General features: G+C 45.2%; 1 protein-coding gene across 1 annotated transcript in view; it reads left to right on the forward strand.

Moving 5' to 3' along the window:
• The window catches only part of LOC132882560 (ATP-binding cassette sub-family C member 2-like), a 144,311-nt gene that overhangs the window by 59,021 nt on the left and 68,581 nt on the right, over positions 1-16,709 (forward strand). Inside the window, exons 20-21 of the mRNA XM_060915654.1 lie at positions 7,978-8,125; positions 8,619-8,721. Of these exons, the coding sequence (XP_060771637.1) occupies positions 7,978-8,125; positions 8,619-8,721 (251 nt within the window). The remainder of the gene's footprint in view (positions 1-7,977; positions 8,126-8,618; positions 8,722-16,709) is intronic.

Genomic DNA, 16,709 nt, shown 5'->3' on the forward strand with positions numbered 1-16,709 from the left:
AAGGAGTGAATGGATTTTGATGAAATTTTGAGGAAAGGTGAGCCACAGGCCAAGCAACAATTGATTAGATTTTGATGCAAATCTGAACATGTAGCTTGGCAGAGGTATGAACTCTACCAAGTGCCCCTCTAGTTTTATTTGTAGTTGGCTGGTGGACAAGTAGGTTCATAGAAAAAAAAATCCTAAATCTTTTTGACTTTTTTGCAAAACAAAACATTTAATTTGCTATGAATGTTTAAACAGGCGGCATGGCGGTGTAGTGGTTAGCACTGTCGTCTCACAGCAAGAAGGTTCTGGGTTTGAGCCTGGTGGCCGATGGGGATCTTTCTGTGTGGAGTTTGCATGTTCTCCCCGTGTCTGCGTGAGTTTCCTCTGGGTGCTCCGATTTCCCCCACAGTCCAAAGACATGCAGTTAGGTTAATTGGTGGCTCTAAATTGACCTTAGGTATGAATGTAAATGTGAGTGTGAATGGTTGTTTGTCTCTATGTGTCAGCCCTGAGATGACCTGGCGACTTGTCCAGGGTGTACCCCGCCTCTCACCCATAGTTAGCTGGGATAGGCTCCAGCTTGCCCACAACCCTGCACAGGATAAGTGGTTATGGACAATGGAAAAATGGGCAAGCATAAGGATCTGAGCAACTTTGACAAGGGCCACATTATGATGGCTGGATGACCGGGTCTGAGCATCTCCAAAATGGCACATCTTGTGGGGTGTTCCTGGTCTGCAGTGGTTAGTACCTAACAAAAGTGGTCCAAGGAAGGACAACTGGTGAACTGACGACAGGGTCATGGGTGTCGAAGGCTCATTGATTCGCATGGGGCATGAATCAATCCCATGATCCAATCCCACAGAAGAGCTACTGTAGCACAAACTGCTGAAAAAGTTCATGTTGACACCTTTCTATTTTAGCAAGCTTTGACTTTTTCAGCAGTTTGTGACCATGTCGCCGGTTCACCAGTTGTCCTTCCTTGGACCTCTTTTGTTAGGTACTAATCACTGCATACCGAGAACCATAGACATCCTATTATTACGTAGACAGAGCATCCAACGTAAATTCTAAAAGCGCTGACGAGACACGGGGCCGCCATCTTGGAGTGGTGATACGCTGCACTCAGTGTAATGCGCTGGCAGCACTGGCTCGCATTTTTTTGTCATACATGTAGCTATGATAAAGGATAGCGGCGGGGTTATTATTCATAGTTGGCTTCACGTTAATAGAATATCCTGATATTAAGTGAACAGACGTCGGAGATTGTTGAAGTTGAGGAAACGGTGATTAATATCCTACAAAAAATGTGTGAATACTAAATACATTAGATATAAACAGCTTAACGTTTTTCTATCGGCTACAACCACCAATCTGTTGCAATGGATAGGGTAAATTCAGGTAAAGTGGGACACTTTTTTAAATAAAATGCGGTTTTAACAATCTAAATCCGTTATAATGATTCAAATGTGTGTATGTTTTCTTTAAAAAGATTGTTAAGAACATATCAAAGGGGAAATTAATCTAGTCAGTGAATTTATAAGAGCCTTTTACATCCTTCAACACAATCTGACACCCCCTTCAGCAAAGCTGATGTATTCAGGTTGAGTTTGGTATGCAGGACAATGTGTGATGACCATATATTGACCACAAACATTTTTTGTGTTTGTTTTAAAGCATATCAAAACATTTATTTATAACAAATTAATGTCAAACATAAAAAATATAACAATGTAGTAAATGAATAAACTAGTAAATAAATAAAAAAGGTAGTATATGAATAAACATTTAATAACAATATATGTAATATTAGCATACAACATTAAAACATGACTCGTGAAACCACTTATCACACTTACAGCAGGCCACCCATTCCTCCATTGCTTTTTGGTCACTTGCATCCCCCATACACCCCCTTGCAGACAGTATAGGAGCCACTTTCCTGTACTCTCTGCAAATGAGGGGTGCAACCTTTTTTGGCTTTTGTGGCAGAGGAGCATGCTGTCTGTAGTGGTGGTCAGACAGAGTGGTGGCAGAGGGGCATGCTGTCTGTGGTGGTGGTCAGACAGAGTGGTGGCAGAGGAGCTGTGATGGTGGTCAGACAGAGTGGTGGCAGAGGGGCATGCTGTCTGTGGTGGTGGTCAGACAGAGTGGTGGCAGAGGAGCTGTGGTGGTGGTCAGACAGAGTGGTGGACTAAAAGCCCTGAAAGAGCACTGTTTTGCACAGCCTCTTCCTCGTGCTTTCTTTCTGAAGCTCGATAGAGGCGAGCTTAGCGATGTGATGCAGCCTTATCTTTAAAAATGCAGACACTACCAGGGCTATCAAATCATAGTGGTGGTTGTCTATGCCAAACTGTGTCTCGTCAATGTGTGACCCCAGCATGAAGACATCCTCTGACCCAATTTCCCCTCTGACGATGTGAAGGACTCCTTCCACCTTAGGAGCCCGAACTTGCGTTGAAGTAGCTCGGATCACCCTCTCTGCAGCTCTTAGCACCTTATAATAATTAAAATAGTAATTATTATAATGCTTAAAGACATTTTACAGAACAGAGAACATAATAATTTTAGTATTCAAAGACTAACAGGTACAAAAAAACAAGATAAAATCAAACCTTCACTGTGCCTAATGACGGAATCACTAGTCCGCCGTTGTTCTTCAGTGTTAGAAGATGAAAGTTCTTGTCAAACGAAGCTGGCACAGCATCTCTAACCAAGCTCCATCGGCACACATTACAGGACAGCCTGTGAAGAACCTTCCTTACAACAAATCCTGCTACTGTATATACACCACAGCATTTTCCACCAGTCCACCAAAACGAGTGGGAAGATAGCTATGGTCGGAAACAAGGGCTGAAATGTTAGCAAATGGAGATGGAAACTCAACACTTTCCACAGTGGACATCTCCACAGCAGACAGGGACACGGTCTCATCAAGGGCTGCCACATTTCCAGTCTCACTGGGTGAGACCCCACACTGAACCATGAGGCGACGGAAGATGGCCTGGAACTGGCGTGCGGTGGGATTGTTGTTACATCCACCTTGTAAGGAAAACAATCACAACATACATACATTATTCATAAAACATAGATATTCATTTGGCATATCTGAAAAAGATCAACCCTACCCGACGCTCTGATGGAATTAAATAGTAGCTCCAAGTGGTCCTGGCTAAACCTGTACGTAAGCACGTAGTGCTGAACCTGGAGCAGTTCTGGAATCATCTGCATGAGGGTGTCAATATTGATGACGAATCCTATGACTGACAAGTACCTGCAAGTGAATATAGTTGCATTACTCTGACAATAGTGAAACAAGACGCTCCTTGGAAGCACCATGTGATTTTGTTCATACAAAGGAGCATCTTACGAACACGATGCATAACAGAACAATGGAGCATCTTACGAACTCGATGCATAAGGGAACAACAGAGCATCTTAGGAACTCGATGCATAAGGAAACAATAGAGCATCTTAGGAACTCGATGCATATGTGAACTGTGCAGTGAACTTAACACACACTACTTAATTGACCTCTTAGACCGGTGAAGGGGAACTCCATCTTTTGTCACCAAAGTGAGCAAGTACTCCCTAGCTCTTGACAAAAATGCTTTCTGCTCCGTCCAATTAACAGCACTCAAAGGAGCTTTGTATCCTTTGGCACGAGGATTACGTCCATTCAATGTGTCAAAGAGCCTGTCAATAATCTACAAAAACATATCGGTAACCATAAGGTATCAGGTACATTGTTTAAACACACACTATACTGACTTTACACACATTCACTCCTCTACACTCGCGCACACACATAGCTTTTGGCCTTTAATGTAGTATTTGCTTGACTTCCTTCTTTCCTGTACTACAGTTACACCGGATGGATGGGCATGCACTAATTAAAAAACAAACAAACAAACAAACAAAAAGGTACTTGGTTCTAGTATTAGTAATTGTATTACCTCAATGAATTCTGCTGTTGCCTCACAGTCCTTAAACTGAGGGTAGCCAAGATCCCTCATTGTGCAGAGAGCCACTGACAGAGCGACTCAGTGTTTGTGCAGCCAGGTTCACCCTCATTTTGCTATTTTCAAAGTAGACATGCTTGTCTGTAAGCTTATTGGCAGCATGCAGGCCATCCTTTTTTTGCAATTCATGGAGATGATTGATGTACCTCCAATGGATCTGCCCGGTGGATCTGACAATTGGACTGTATGCCTGTAGAATAAGAATCGGTCACTGGACTGCACTGTACAAACTGCAAAATAATGGTCATCACATCCAGCCATAACTGTGAAATGGACAGACCGCAATATCTTGATAACTTTTAGCAGCAGAGGCATAACTTGTGCAAGTACCTGTAGGTCTACAACAATCCTCATTTACCTGCAACATACTACGTGTCAACTTGAGCATGTGGCAAGCATCCATGATTACAAATACTTTCTCGCCAGTCACCGGGTGTGGGAAACTGGTTTGAAGTGGCTCTCGTGGGTCCCCCTTCAGGTCACACCCAAGTTGGTTGCACATGCTGACATTCGAGGCATGCCCATCCATTGTAACGCATACCACCCGAATACCACATGCATGCAACTCCTCCAAAGCCTGACTGAGAAGCACCCCTTGTGGTTCTGGAGAGAGAGACTTGGTCAGGAAGTATGCAATGGGAGCCTTCCAATATCCTTGTAGGCCAACCACCATGAACACAAGGGCCTCCGTAGCAACATCAGTCTCACTGTTTCCATCACCCATGTCTACAAAACCAGACATTGACTCCGCATGTGGATTATACTGCACATGTTTTTTGATGGGCATGGCATCCAACATGAGAGAAACGCATCCATATGTAGCCGGGTCTTCCTGGCATCGTCTCTCCAGCATATCCATCATCAGTTTGTTCAGGCCAGGCTTGGCATCCACTGAGCGCAACCACCTGTTAAAATAATGATAAAAAGCTTTAACGTGTTATATCAGTATGCAAGGGATAATGGACACACCATTCAAATATCTAAAAATTAATTCATATTCGAGTTTGTACCTATCTTTGCAATGTTTTTGGATGTGGGAGGGGAAAATGTCGAATCTCTCTGAGATATCGGTATGCTTTTGGACCATGAAGATGGAGTGTCAGAGCAAACTCTCTGCAGACCTGTGTATACTCATGGCCCTGCTTTGGAACGAAGTCCAACTTAAGATCTGAAATGTTTTGAGCAAAGTAGAATTAGTCCCCTTCAGATATAAACCAAGTATATTCTAGTTTAAAAATGTGCATGATTTTCTAAGTGCTCATCTTTTCTTACCCGAATAGAATGAAAGCTTCTCACTGAGCTCTTCATTAATGAGGTTCTTTTCCCTCAAATCCCCCAAAAGACTCTTCACTGTCATCTTTGCCCTCTTTTCTCTGGAGATGGCATTCTTTTGCTCTCGCTCCAGACTTTCTACTCTTGCCAAGGCTTCATTGAGTTTGGTCTTAAGAGCAGTAGGAGACGCAGGCAAGGAATAGCTATGGTCCTAGAAGAAAGAGGGATGAACATGGTATGAGTAATTTTTCACTTCACAAATATCACCTTGACACCACTAGTTTATGGCTCACATCCACATTCTTTCTAGTAGTCATCACATATAAAAACAAGTTATTTTTGAGTGTGCCAAATGAGTTGCGGCAAAACAAGTGAGATTTTAATATGTCCAGAAACATTAAGATATGACATTTAAATTAGAAATACTCACATCATTAGGCTGAGGTTGTGGGTGTGAGGTTGCCATTTCTGGGGAATCTTCAGAGGCCACATACAGGCTTTCTTCAGCTTTTCTGGCGGTAGATGTAGCCCTGCCCTTCACCAACTGAATTGAAGAAACATCATGAATAATACAATATATAAAAGGATAGGTTTGTTTGACAATATAATGTTTACATGTATGAATGCTAAGAGCCTTATGGTGATACATCTACTTTTTGGAGGTGAACCGGGAAGCTGAAAAGGGATGGAATAGCTCCATGACGTAATCGGACAATCTGACCCGTCCGATCAAAATCAGCCTGCTTAAAATGTTGACTGCAGACTATTGAATGGTCACTTGCAGTAAATCCTTCTCTCCTCAAAGCCACTTCCTACTTCTTCCTCAAGTCTTTGTCCTTGGGAAACCTTCAAAAGTGTCAAGAGATTGATGATGATGTAAGTGCTAGTTCATTGTGCTGTGGTTTAGTAAAAACAAAGTTGTGGTGTTACGTGGTAGTAAACTCAATCTCCCATGATGCTGTGCATATCAGGCACGCGCATTGTATTCCATGATTTAACTAAGTGACAGTTCTAAATCAGTTGGTTGACGTTACCTTACCGCAGCGACTTTGTATCTTTTTAACTGTCAAACAATAACCGTTTATTGCAACACGCCTCATCTGTTATAAATAGTTGTGTATGAGGAACAATTTGTTCGCTCACTTCTCTCGAAAAGATCATGGAATGAGATGGCGAAGTGTAATCTTGTAGCATTTCCTCTACTGTTATTTACAGGTTACTTTAACCGACAAACTTTTTTTTTTGAAACCGAGAAAAATTTGACAGGTTAACGTAGGTTAACAGCCCTACCCCTAACACAATCTAGACTGTACATTTATACCCGTTGGCGTTCACAATCATCATAATTTCTTCATCATTTATTTCGACTTTATCATATTTAATTTCATTCATGTCTATTATTGTCATATTCTTATGTATTAGACTAGTGCTACCTGATGACGATTTAAGTCTCTTAGCTCCTTCTCAGCTCTGGTAATATACTATTTAAAAAAAACAACAACAAATAGTACGGTAATGTTAAATCTTACTTGTGAAAAGTAATCCCCCTGCTTCTGTTTGAAATGGTTCGCTCGTTTCAGCAGGAGTACGCTGAGCACCAGCCTGGCATCTTGTCTCTTGTCGTCTTCTTCAGTCGTGTAGTATGGTGCAGTAATAGACGTTACCTTGATATATATGAGTATCTCGCGCTTATCTCACCACTCCAAGATGGTGACCGTATTTCTCGTGTCAGAACAGCCAACGCTCTGTCTACGTAATAATAGGATGTCTATGCCGAGAACACCCCACAAGATGTACCATTTTGGAGATGCTCAGACCCAGTCATCCAGCAGTAATAATTTGGCCCTTGCCAAAGTCACTCAGATCCTTACGCTTGCACATTTTTCCTGCTTCCAACATATCAACTTCAAGAACTGACTGTTCTCTTGCTGCCTAATATATCCCACCCCTTGACAGGTGCCATTGTAATGACAATCAATGTTATTCACTTCACCTGTCTGTGGTTTTAATGTTATAGCTGATCTCTCTGTGTACGTGTGTGTGTAATATATTATATATGTACATACACACACACACTAGCAGGTTACCCAGGTTTTGCAAAATTCTGGGTTGCCCCAGACTTCCATGTCAAATTTGGTGAAGATGCATTGAGAAATGGTGATGTTAACCCAAGACAAACAAAAATCCAAATATCCACCACCCAGGGGCCCACCAGGGACCCCCTGGGGCCCAAATATGGAATTTCTGAGTTCTGCCAATTTGTGGCTATCTCCTGTACCTACATGCCAAGTTTAGTGAAAATCTGTTGAGAGTTTGTGTTGATAAATGTAACATGAAAGGCATTGAGGGAGGGGCTGGGTAGATGTTGTGCTTCCCATGGACCTCCTTGGGGGCCTGTACATGAAGTTTGTTTATATCTGCAAAATTCCGGGTCATCCCTGGACCTACTTGCCAAATTTGGTGAAATTCTGTCAAGAAATGGCAACGTTAGCTCAAGACAAACAAACTTTGCCGCTTATATATATATATATATATATATATATATATATATATATATATATATATATATAAGCGGCAAAGTTTGTTTGTTTGTGGAAGGGTTTGAAAAAAATGTGCATGTGTATGTATATATACATTTTTTTTTCAAACCCTTCCACTTGACAGCATTAATTGTTCATTGTATTGCTTTTCACAGACTCAGTTTCAGATGCTGAGGAGGTTGACATTGTTCCTGAGAGTCAGGAGCCACAACCTGATTGTTCTGCTGAGGATGTAGTCTCTGTCATACTGAAGAGAGAAAACAGCTTACGTCACAGCCAGTCCAATGCAATGCGCAATGGCAGGTTTGTTTAGACATCACATGCTCCTAATAATTTGTCAGAGTACAGACACTTCTGAGTGTATGGTATATAGAAACGCACTTCTATATTGTCAAACAAAAACAAAGGCTAAATGCTAGGTTTGGTTGCCAAGCAACTAGCACTAGGTCCTTTATCTCCAGGGGACAGCACTCACCTGCCATATGCTTTAGCAGGTACAGTCATCATACTCCGAACACACCATATTTAAAAGCATCTCCCCTCAGATATCCTTATTACAGTCTAAGACTTCCTCAGACTTCTAATGAACCCCAGATGTGTGTGTCCTGCCTCTCACCCATAGTCAGCTGGGATAGGCTCCAGCTTGCCCGTGACCTTGTACAGGATAAGCGTCCACAGATAATGGATGGATGGATGGATGGATGTGTGTGTCTCTCAGTGGAACATTCTATGAGTAATCTGTGCAGTGCAGAATGTTTGCTAACATGTTAACATCAATTGCTTCCCCTTTAATTAGCATAAAAGTAAGAAAGAACAGTTCGGCTAAATCTAAAAAAGCTCCAGAAGAGTGCAAGAAAGGGCAGCAGCTGATTGAAAAGGAAACAATGGAGACTGGAAAGGTATGTTAAGAAAAATCAGAATTTTCCATACCTTAATTTTATTTCTGAGAAAACTCTGAAAGCTCTAGACTTGAGTTGTTTTAATCAAGAGACACTTGTTCATGAAAACAATGCAAGGTATCCAGTCATTTAGCACAAAAGTCCTCTCGCACAACTCTTATTTTCATATGGAATGGTCACAATAATCGAAATAAAATGGTCTTCTTGATATAGCAAGGGGTTTATTATGATTGTTTAGGGATGAGAATCCAGAATTACCGTCAAATACTAAACTTTTGTTTTCTGCTGCTCTGGATCAGTTGTTGACAAGTTACTCTTGAAACGTGGACTGAAAATCCAATTCTTTGCTGTGTTTAGATATTTGTAGTTAAGTCATCAGAAACCTTGAATTGTGGGCACCTTCACTGTCACTTCTGATCATATCACAAACTCCACTGACCGTCAATAATTTACATGCTTCCCAAAATAATTCACTGCAGGATTATGTCTGTTGCCCTGCTTGACAGTGTGTGTTTTGCCACCTAAGAGCGAAATCGAATCCTAAAAATGTACTCAAAATTACTCAAAGTCCATTTGATATCACATATAACTGTTTTTGTATGTATTTGACTAACAAAGCCACAAAGTGAAGCTATGCTGACGAGTCTACAGGTTGAGATTGTTAGCGAAAAGAAGCTGACAAAAATCCAAAATCCATTAAACATCTTTAAACATGATCAGTCAGTATTTATAATAAAGATGAAATGTTCTTAAAACTTGTGCTCACCCTTATAAAAAATCAGTTTTTTCAAGTGTGCTTCTAGTATACTACTTTTAAACTAAAAATCAGAGAGTATGCTTTCAGTTTACTTTTTATTTACCTATTAGAGATATACTGAATAAAGTTATACAGAAGTATACTTGGCTTATACTGAAAAGTATATCGAAAAGTCTAAGCATATTAATCTTAAACTTTTGATCAAGATATACTTAGCAAAAGTGTAATAAAATATTAAAATATTTGTGCCTTGCGGCCGGCAAGGGCCTTTCTGTGTGGAGTTAGCATGTTCTCCCCATGTCTGCGTGGGTTTCCTCCGGGTGCTCCGGTTTCCCCCACAATCCAAAGACATGCAGTTAGGTTGACGTGGGGCGGCCTTGGGCTGAGGTGCCCTTGAGCGAGGTACCTGACCCCTGACTGCTCCCCGGGCGCTCTGGTGTGGCTGCCCACTGCTCTGAGTGTGTGCGTGTGTTCACTGCTTCAGATGGGTTAAATGCAGAGGATGAATTTCACTGTGCTTGAAGTGTGCATGTGACGAATAAAGGTTTCTTCTTCTTTCTTCTTCTTAAGTGTACTTGCCCTGTAGTTGTGCTTATCCTTTTGATAGTAGCCTATAAAATACTTCTTTTTCACACATATTGGCTTTTTTGTGATATACGGCAGCATCTTTTAAACCTACATGTACAATGGCAAAGGACTTGTAGTTCACACATTTCATAGTTCAGACATTTGCAATATTTCTTCCGCCTTTGCACTAGTTCTGTCACTGCTCTTTGCGGGTTAGACAGCATTGTTGACTCTTATGTATGTCTGTGGCTCCATATAAGTTTTTTTTTTTTTTTTTTAATTTCTCCTGAGTGGAATAATTAATTTTTTTTATTTATTTTTCTTTATAGCTTGTACAGTGGGGCAAAAAAGTATTTAGTCAGCCACCAATTGTGCAAGTTCTCCCACTTAAAAAGATGAGAGAGGCCTGTAATTTTCATCATAGGTACACTTCAACTATGAGAGACAGAATGGGGGGAAAGAATCCAGGAAATCACATTGTAGGATTTTTAATGAATTAATTGGTAAATTCCTCGGTAAAATAAGTATTTGGTCACCTACAAACAAGCAAGAATTCTGGCTCTCACAGACCTGTAACTTCTTCTTTAAGAGGCTCCTCTGTCCTCCACTCGTTACCTGTATTAATGGCACCTGTTTGAACTCGTTATCAGTATAAAAGACACCTGTCCACAACCTCAAACAGTCACACTCCAAACTCCACTATGGCCAAGAGCACACCGGAAACAAAATTGTAGACCTGCACCAGGCTGGGAAGACTGAATCTGCAATAGGTAAGCAGCTTGGTGTGAAGAAATCAACTGTGGGAGCAATTATGAGAAAATGGAAGACGTACAAGACCACTGATAATCTCCCTCGATCTGGGGCTCCACGCAAGATCTCACCCCGTGGGGTCAAAATGATCACAAGAACGGTGAGCAAAAATCCCAGAACCACACGGGGGGACCTAGTGAATGACCTGCAGAGAGCTGGGACCAAAGTAACAAAGGCTACCATCAGTAACACACTACGCCGCCAGGGACTCAAATCCTGCAGTGCCAGACGTGTCCCCCTGCTTAAGCCAGTACATGTCCAGGCCCATCTGAAGTTTGCTAGGGAGCATTTGGATGATCCAGAAGAGGATTGGGAGAATGTCATATGGTCAGATGAAACCAAAATAGAACTTTTTGGTAAAAACTCAACTTGTCGTGTTTGGAGGAGAAAGAATGCTGAGTTGCATCCAAAGAACACCATACCTACTGTGAAGCTTGTGGGTGGAAACATCATGCTTTGGGGCTGTTTTTCTGCAAAGGGACCAGGACGACTGATCCGTGTAAAGGAAAGAATGAATGGGGCCATGTATCGTGAGATTTTGAGTGAAAACCTCCTTCCATCAGCAAGGGCATTGAAGATGAAATGTGGCTGGGTCTTTCAGCATGACAATGATCCCAAACACACCGCCCGGGCAACGAAGGAGTGGCTTCGTAAGAAGCATTTCAAGGTCCTGGAGTGGCCTAGCCAGTCTCCAGATCTCAACCCCATAGAAAATCTTTGGAGGGAGTTGAAAGTCCGTGTTGCCCAGCGATGGCCCCAAAACATCACTGCTCTAGAGGAGATCTGCATGGAGGAATGGGCCAAAATACCAGCAACGGTGTGTGAAAACCTTGCGAAGACTTACAGAAAACGTTTGACCTCTGTCATTGCCAACAAAGGGTATATAACAAAGTATTGAGATGAACTTTTGTTATTGACCAAATACTTATTTTCCACCATAATTTGGAAATAAATTCTTTAAAAATTAGACAATGTGATTTTCTGGATTTTTTTTCCTCATTTTGTCTCTCATAGTTGAGGTATACCTATGATGAAAATTACAGGCCTCTCTCATCTTTTTAAGTGGGAGAACTTGCACAATTGGTGACTGACTAAATACTTTTTTTGCCCCACTGTATGTTAATTTCAGTTGTCATTGCCATGTTTTTATACTTTGGCATTTAATACAATGTTGCTTTAAATTTTGATTTTTAAAGAAAATGAATATGTTAGGACTAGGACTGTTTTGGCCTCTAGAGGCCGCTGTTATTTCCTTTTCATGTCGTGTTTATTTTGGCCTCTAGAGGCCGCCACTGTTCCTGTGTTTTGTGTTTGTGTTAATTGCCTAATTATCTTCACCTGTGTCCTTAATTAGTTTGTCTATTTATACCCCTGAGTTCAGTCCTCTTGTCACGGAGTCTTTGTGCTATGTTTATCTCCAGTTTCCTTTGTACTGTGTTTTTTGATCTTCTTAGCTTTTGAATTTTTGCACTTTGCTTTTCTTTTGGATTATACTCTTTGGTTTTTTTTTGTCTTTTGTTTTGCCCTGTATATAGTGTATATAGTTTAAATAAACCTTTTGTTACTTTTTCTACTTCCGCCTCACGCCTCTGCATTTGAGTCATTCCCCTGGTGGCCTAGTGGGGGTTTGCTGGATCATCACACCAACGAACCAGGTTCGAATCCCAGCAAAACCCTAACAGAAAGACTCCGTCATGACCGACTCAGCAGAGGCTGCTTCAACTGTCTACCCGGCCAACCTTCAGGGAATTATGGCAGCTTTGACACGCTTCGGAGCGACCATGGACGCTCATGGACGTACGCTCACCAGCCAACGTGAGGCCCTCGCTCGCCACGAGGAACTGCTTCAGCAAATTGGGAAAACCCTGGCACAGCTGACATCTCTGCCTGCATCTCCTGCTCCTGATCCAGTTCCTGCTCCTGATCCAGCTCCCACTCCTGCTCTAGTGCCTCCTGCAATGCTGCCTTCTTCACCTCGCGAACCCAGCCTTCCTGCACCACAGAGGTATGACGGCAAGCACAGTGAGTGCCGAGAGTTCCTTACCCAGTGTCAACTCACCTTTGAGCTTCAGCCTACCACCTACACTACGGATCGCCGCAAGATTGCCTTTGTGATCACCTTATTAGCTGGTAAGGCGCGAGCCTGGGCTACTGCTATCTGGCAAAGACAGGGACCTGAGTGCTTTGATTTCCAGCTGTTTTCTGAAGAGATGCTTCGGGTCTTCGATCAGGCAGACATCAGTACCGACGCAGCCCGAAAGCTCATGTCCATCCGGCAAGGAGGAAGCGTCGCAGATTACGCCATCTCGTTCCGAACACTCGCAGCAGTAAGTGGATGGAACGAGACTGCCCTGGTGTCAGCCTTCCACCATGGTCTGTCTGACCCCATCAAGGACGGTCTGGCCTCTATTGGATGCCCAAGTGACCTCGAAACCCTCATCTCACATGCTATTCGTCTGGACAACAGGATGAGAGAACGCCACCAAGCCTTGAGCCCCCCCAGCCTCCCTACCTCTACCTGGAGACCGTCTACCTCCTTCAGTGACTGTCCAGAACCCATGCAAGTGGGTCGTACTCGCCTCTCCGCATCTGAGAGGGAGCGCAGAAGGAGGGACAAGTGCTGCATCTACTGTGGCAAGCCTGGTCACTTCCGAGCATCATGTCCCGAACTCTTGGGAAAAGGACCGCCCCGTCCAGCCGAGGGAGGGTTGTGACGGGGCCTACCCTCTCTCCCGGACTCCCTGGCCAAGGAATCTACATCCCGGTCTCCATCTCCTGGGGTGAGTCTGTCCACTCTTGTCAAGCTTTGATAGACTCAGGGGCGGCTGGGAACTTTATGGATATTCACTTCGCCCAAAGCATCAATATTCCGACTGCACCTCTTGAAGTCCCACTGTCTGTGTCTGCCCTCGATGGCCAAGCGTTAGGTGATGGAAGAGTCACCCAAGTTACTTCTCCAGTTTTCCTCCAGTCTCAAGGTCACAAGGAAGAAATATCCCTGCACCTGATTCCTTCACCTGAGTTCCCAGTTATTCTAGGCCGGCTTACTCGCCACAACCCTCGCATAGACTGGGTAACAAGCCAGGTTGTGGAATGGGGCCCTGCATGCCATGCCTCTTGTCTGCTCTCTAGCTCTCCTGTGTCTCCTGCCGAGCCCCCTGATCTCACCGAGTTATCTCAAGTTCCCACAGAGTACTGGGATCTCAAGGAGGTATTCAGCAAGAGCAGGGCCGCCGTTCTTCCTCCGCACCGGACCTACGACTGTGCCATCGACTTGCTCCCTGGGACTACCCCTCCTCGTGGCAGACTGTTTTCACTCTCTCAGCCAGAACGCAAGGCCATGGAGGAATACCTCAAAGATGCCCTGGTCTCTGGGTTTATTCGACCCTCCACTTCACCTGCTGGAGCCGGCTTCTTCTTTGTCGGCAAGAAGGATGGGGGGCTCCGACCATGTATTGATTACAGGGGCCTGAATAAGATCACTGTGCGCAACCGATATCCCCTTCCGCTGATGTCCACAGCTTTCGACCTGCTCCAAGGCGCCACCGTCTTCACCAAGTTGGACCTACGGAACGCATACCACCTCATCCGTATCCGACAGGGAGACGAGTGGAAGACTGCCTTTAACACCCCGTCTGGGCACTACGAATACCAGGTGATGCCCTTCGGACTCACCAACGCACCAGCTGTTTTTCAGGCCCTAATCAACGACGTCTTAAGGGACATGATTAACCTATACGTTTTTGTCTACCTCGACGACATCCTTATCTTTTCCAAGACCGTGCAGGAGCACCGCCACCATGTCCGCCAGGTTCTCCAGAGGCTGCTACAGAACAATCTGTTCGCCAAGGCCCAGAAATGCGAATTTCATGTTCCCGAGGTCTCCTTTCTGGGATTTATTGTACGGACAGGCCAACTCCAAATGGACCCTGCCAAGACCCTGGCCGTCCGGGATTGGCCTACTCCCAAGTCCGTTAAGGAGGTTCAGTGGTTCTTAGGATTCGCTAACTTCTACCGCAAGTTCATCAGGAACTTCAGTTCTGTGGCAGCACCCATGTCAGACCTCACCAAAGGGACAGGTGGATCTTATGGCTGGTCTCCTCAGGCAGAAAAGGCGTTCAAAGACCTCAAGGACCGCTTCTGCACGGCACCCATTCTGGTTCTCCCGGACACCTCCCAACCATTCATCGTGGAGGTGGACGCCTCGGACAGTGGTGTCGGCGCGGTGCTCTCTCAACGTTCGGAAGGAAAGCTGCAGCCCTGCGCTTACTTCTCCCACCGCCTGAGTCCTGCAGAGTCCCGGTACGATGTGGGGGATCGAGAACTGCTAGCAGTCAAACTGGCCCTTGAGGAGTGGAGGCACTGGCTGGAGGGAGCACAACATCCATTCCTGGTTTGGACTGACCACAAGAACCTGGAGTACCTCCAGCAAGCCAAGAGACTGAACCCTCGACAGGCTAGGTGGGCCCTGTTTTTCAGTCGGTTTGACTTCACCCTCTCATACCGCCCCGGCTCCAAGAACACCAAACCTGACGCACTGTCCAGACTGTTCTCTGCCACTAACAGGGAGAATGAAGTCGGGCCTATTATCCCTGTGTCCCGGATTGTGGCCCCTGTCCGCTGGGGTATTGAGGAGGCTGTCCGACGAGCCCAACGCCAGGACCCCGGTCCTGGGACGGGGCCACCAGGCCTCTTGTACGTCCCACATCAAGCCCGGGCCAAGGTTCTCCAGTGGGGTCACTCTTCCCCTCTCACCGCCCACCCGGGAGCTCGGAGGACCCTGGACTTCCTGAAAAGACGCTTCTGGTGGCCTAACATGGAGAAGGAAGTAAGGTCATTTGTCCTGTCCTGTGAGGTTTGCACCAGAACCAAGAACCCACGACAGCGTCCCCAGGGTCTCCTGCATCCTCTGACCATTCCCCGGCGTCCCTGGTCCCACGTGGCAGTCGACTTTATCACGGGTCTCCCTGAGTCACAAGGTAACATGGTCATTTTGGTCTTAGTTGACAGATTCTCCAAGGCCTGCCGCTTCATACCACTGTGCAAACTCCCTTCTGCTCTTGAAACTGCGAAACTTTTGTTTAATCATGTCTTCCGAGTCTTTGGTCTTCCACAGGACATCGTCTCAGACCGAGGGCCCCAGTTCTCCTCCCGAGTGTGGCACGGGTTCTGCAAGGTCATCGGAGCCACTGCCAGCCTCTCCTCTGGGTTTCACCCACAGTCCAATGGTCAGACGGAGAGGCTCAACCAGGACCTGGAAACCACCCTGCGAGGCCTGGCTATGGATAACCCGACATCGTGGAGCACCTGGCTGCCATGGGCGGAGTACGCCCACAACACCCTGCAGTCATCGGCCACCAAGCTGTCGCCATTCCAGTGCCAATTCGGGTTCCAGCCACCTCTGTTCCCGGACCAGGAGGAGGACGCGGGGGTGCCCTCGGTCAACCAATATGTGAGACGGTGTCGCAAGACCTGGAGCAAGGTCAGGAAGACCCTCATACAGACCTCCAGAACCAACCAGACTCAGGCCAACCGCCATAGAAGACCTGCACACGCTTTCCGCCCTGGGCAGCGTGTTTGGCTGTCCACTAAGGACCTTCCACTGCGGGTGGAGAACTGCAAGCTTGCTCCTCGCTACATTGGCCCCTTCAAGGTGGTGCGCAGGGTGAACCCTGTCTCCTACCGGCTCCAGTTGCCCCGGACTCTGAGGATCAACCCCACTTTCCATGTTTCCCTGTTACGGCCCGTACTGACGTCTACGTATGCCCCTGCCCCTAGGAACCCCCCACCCCCCCGCATCTTCCAGGGGCAGACTGTGTTCACTGTGAATCGCCTGCTTGACTCCCGCCGGGTC

This window comes from Neoarius graeffei, chromosome 3 (assembly GCF_027579695.1).
Source record: "Neoarius graeffei isolate fNeoGra1 chromosome 3, fNeoGra1.pri, whole genome shotgun sequence".
Classification (NCBI taxonomy): Eukaryota; Metazoa; Chordata; class Actinopteri; order Siluriformes; family Ariidae; genus Neoarius; species Neoarius graeffei.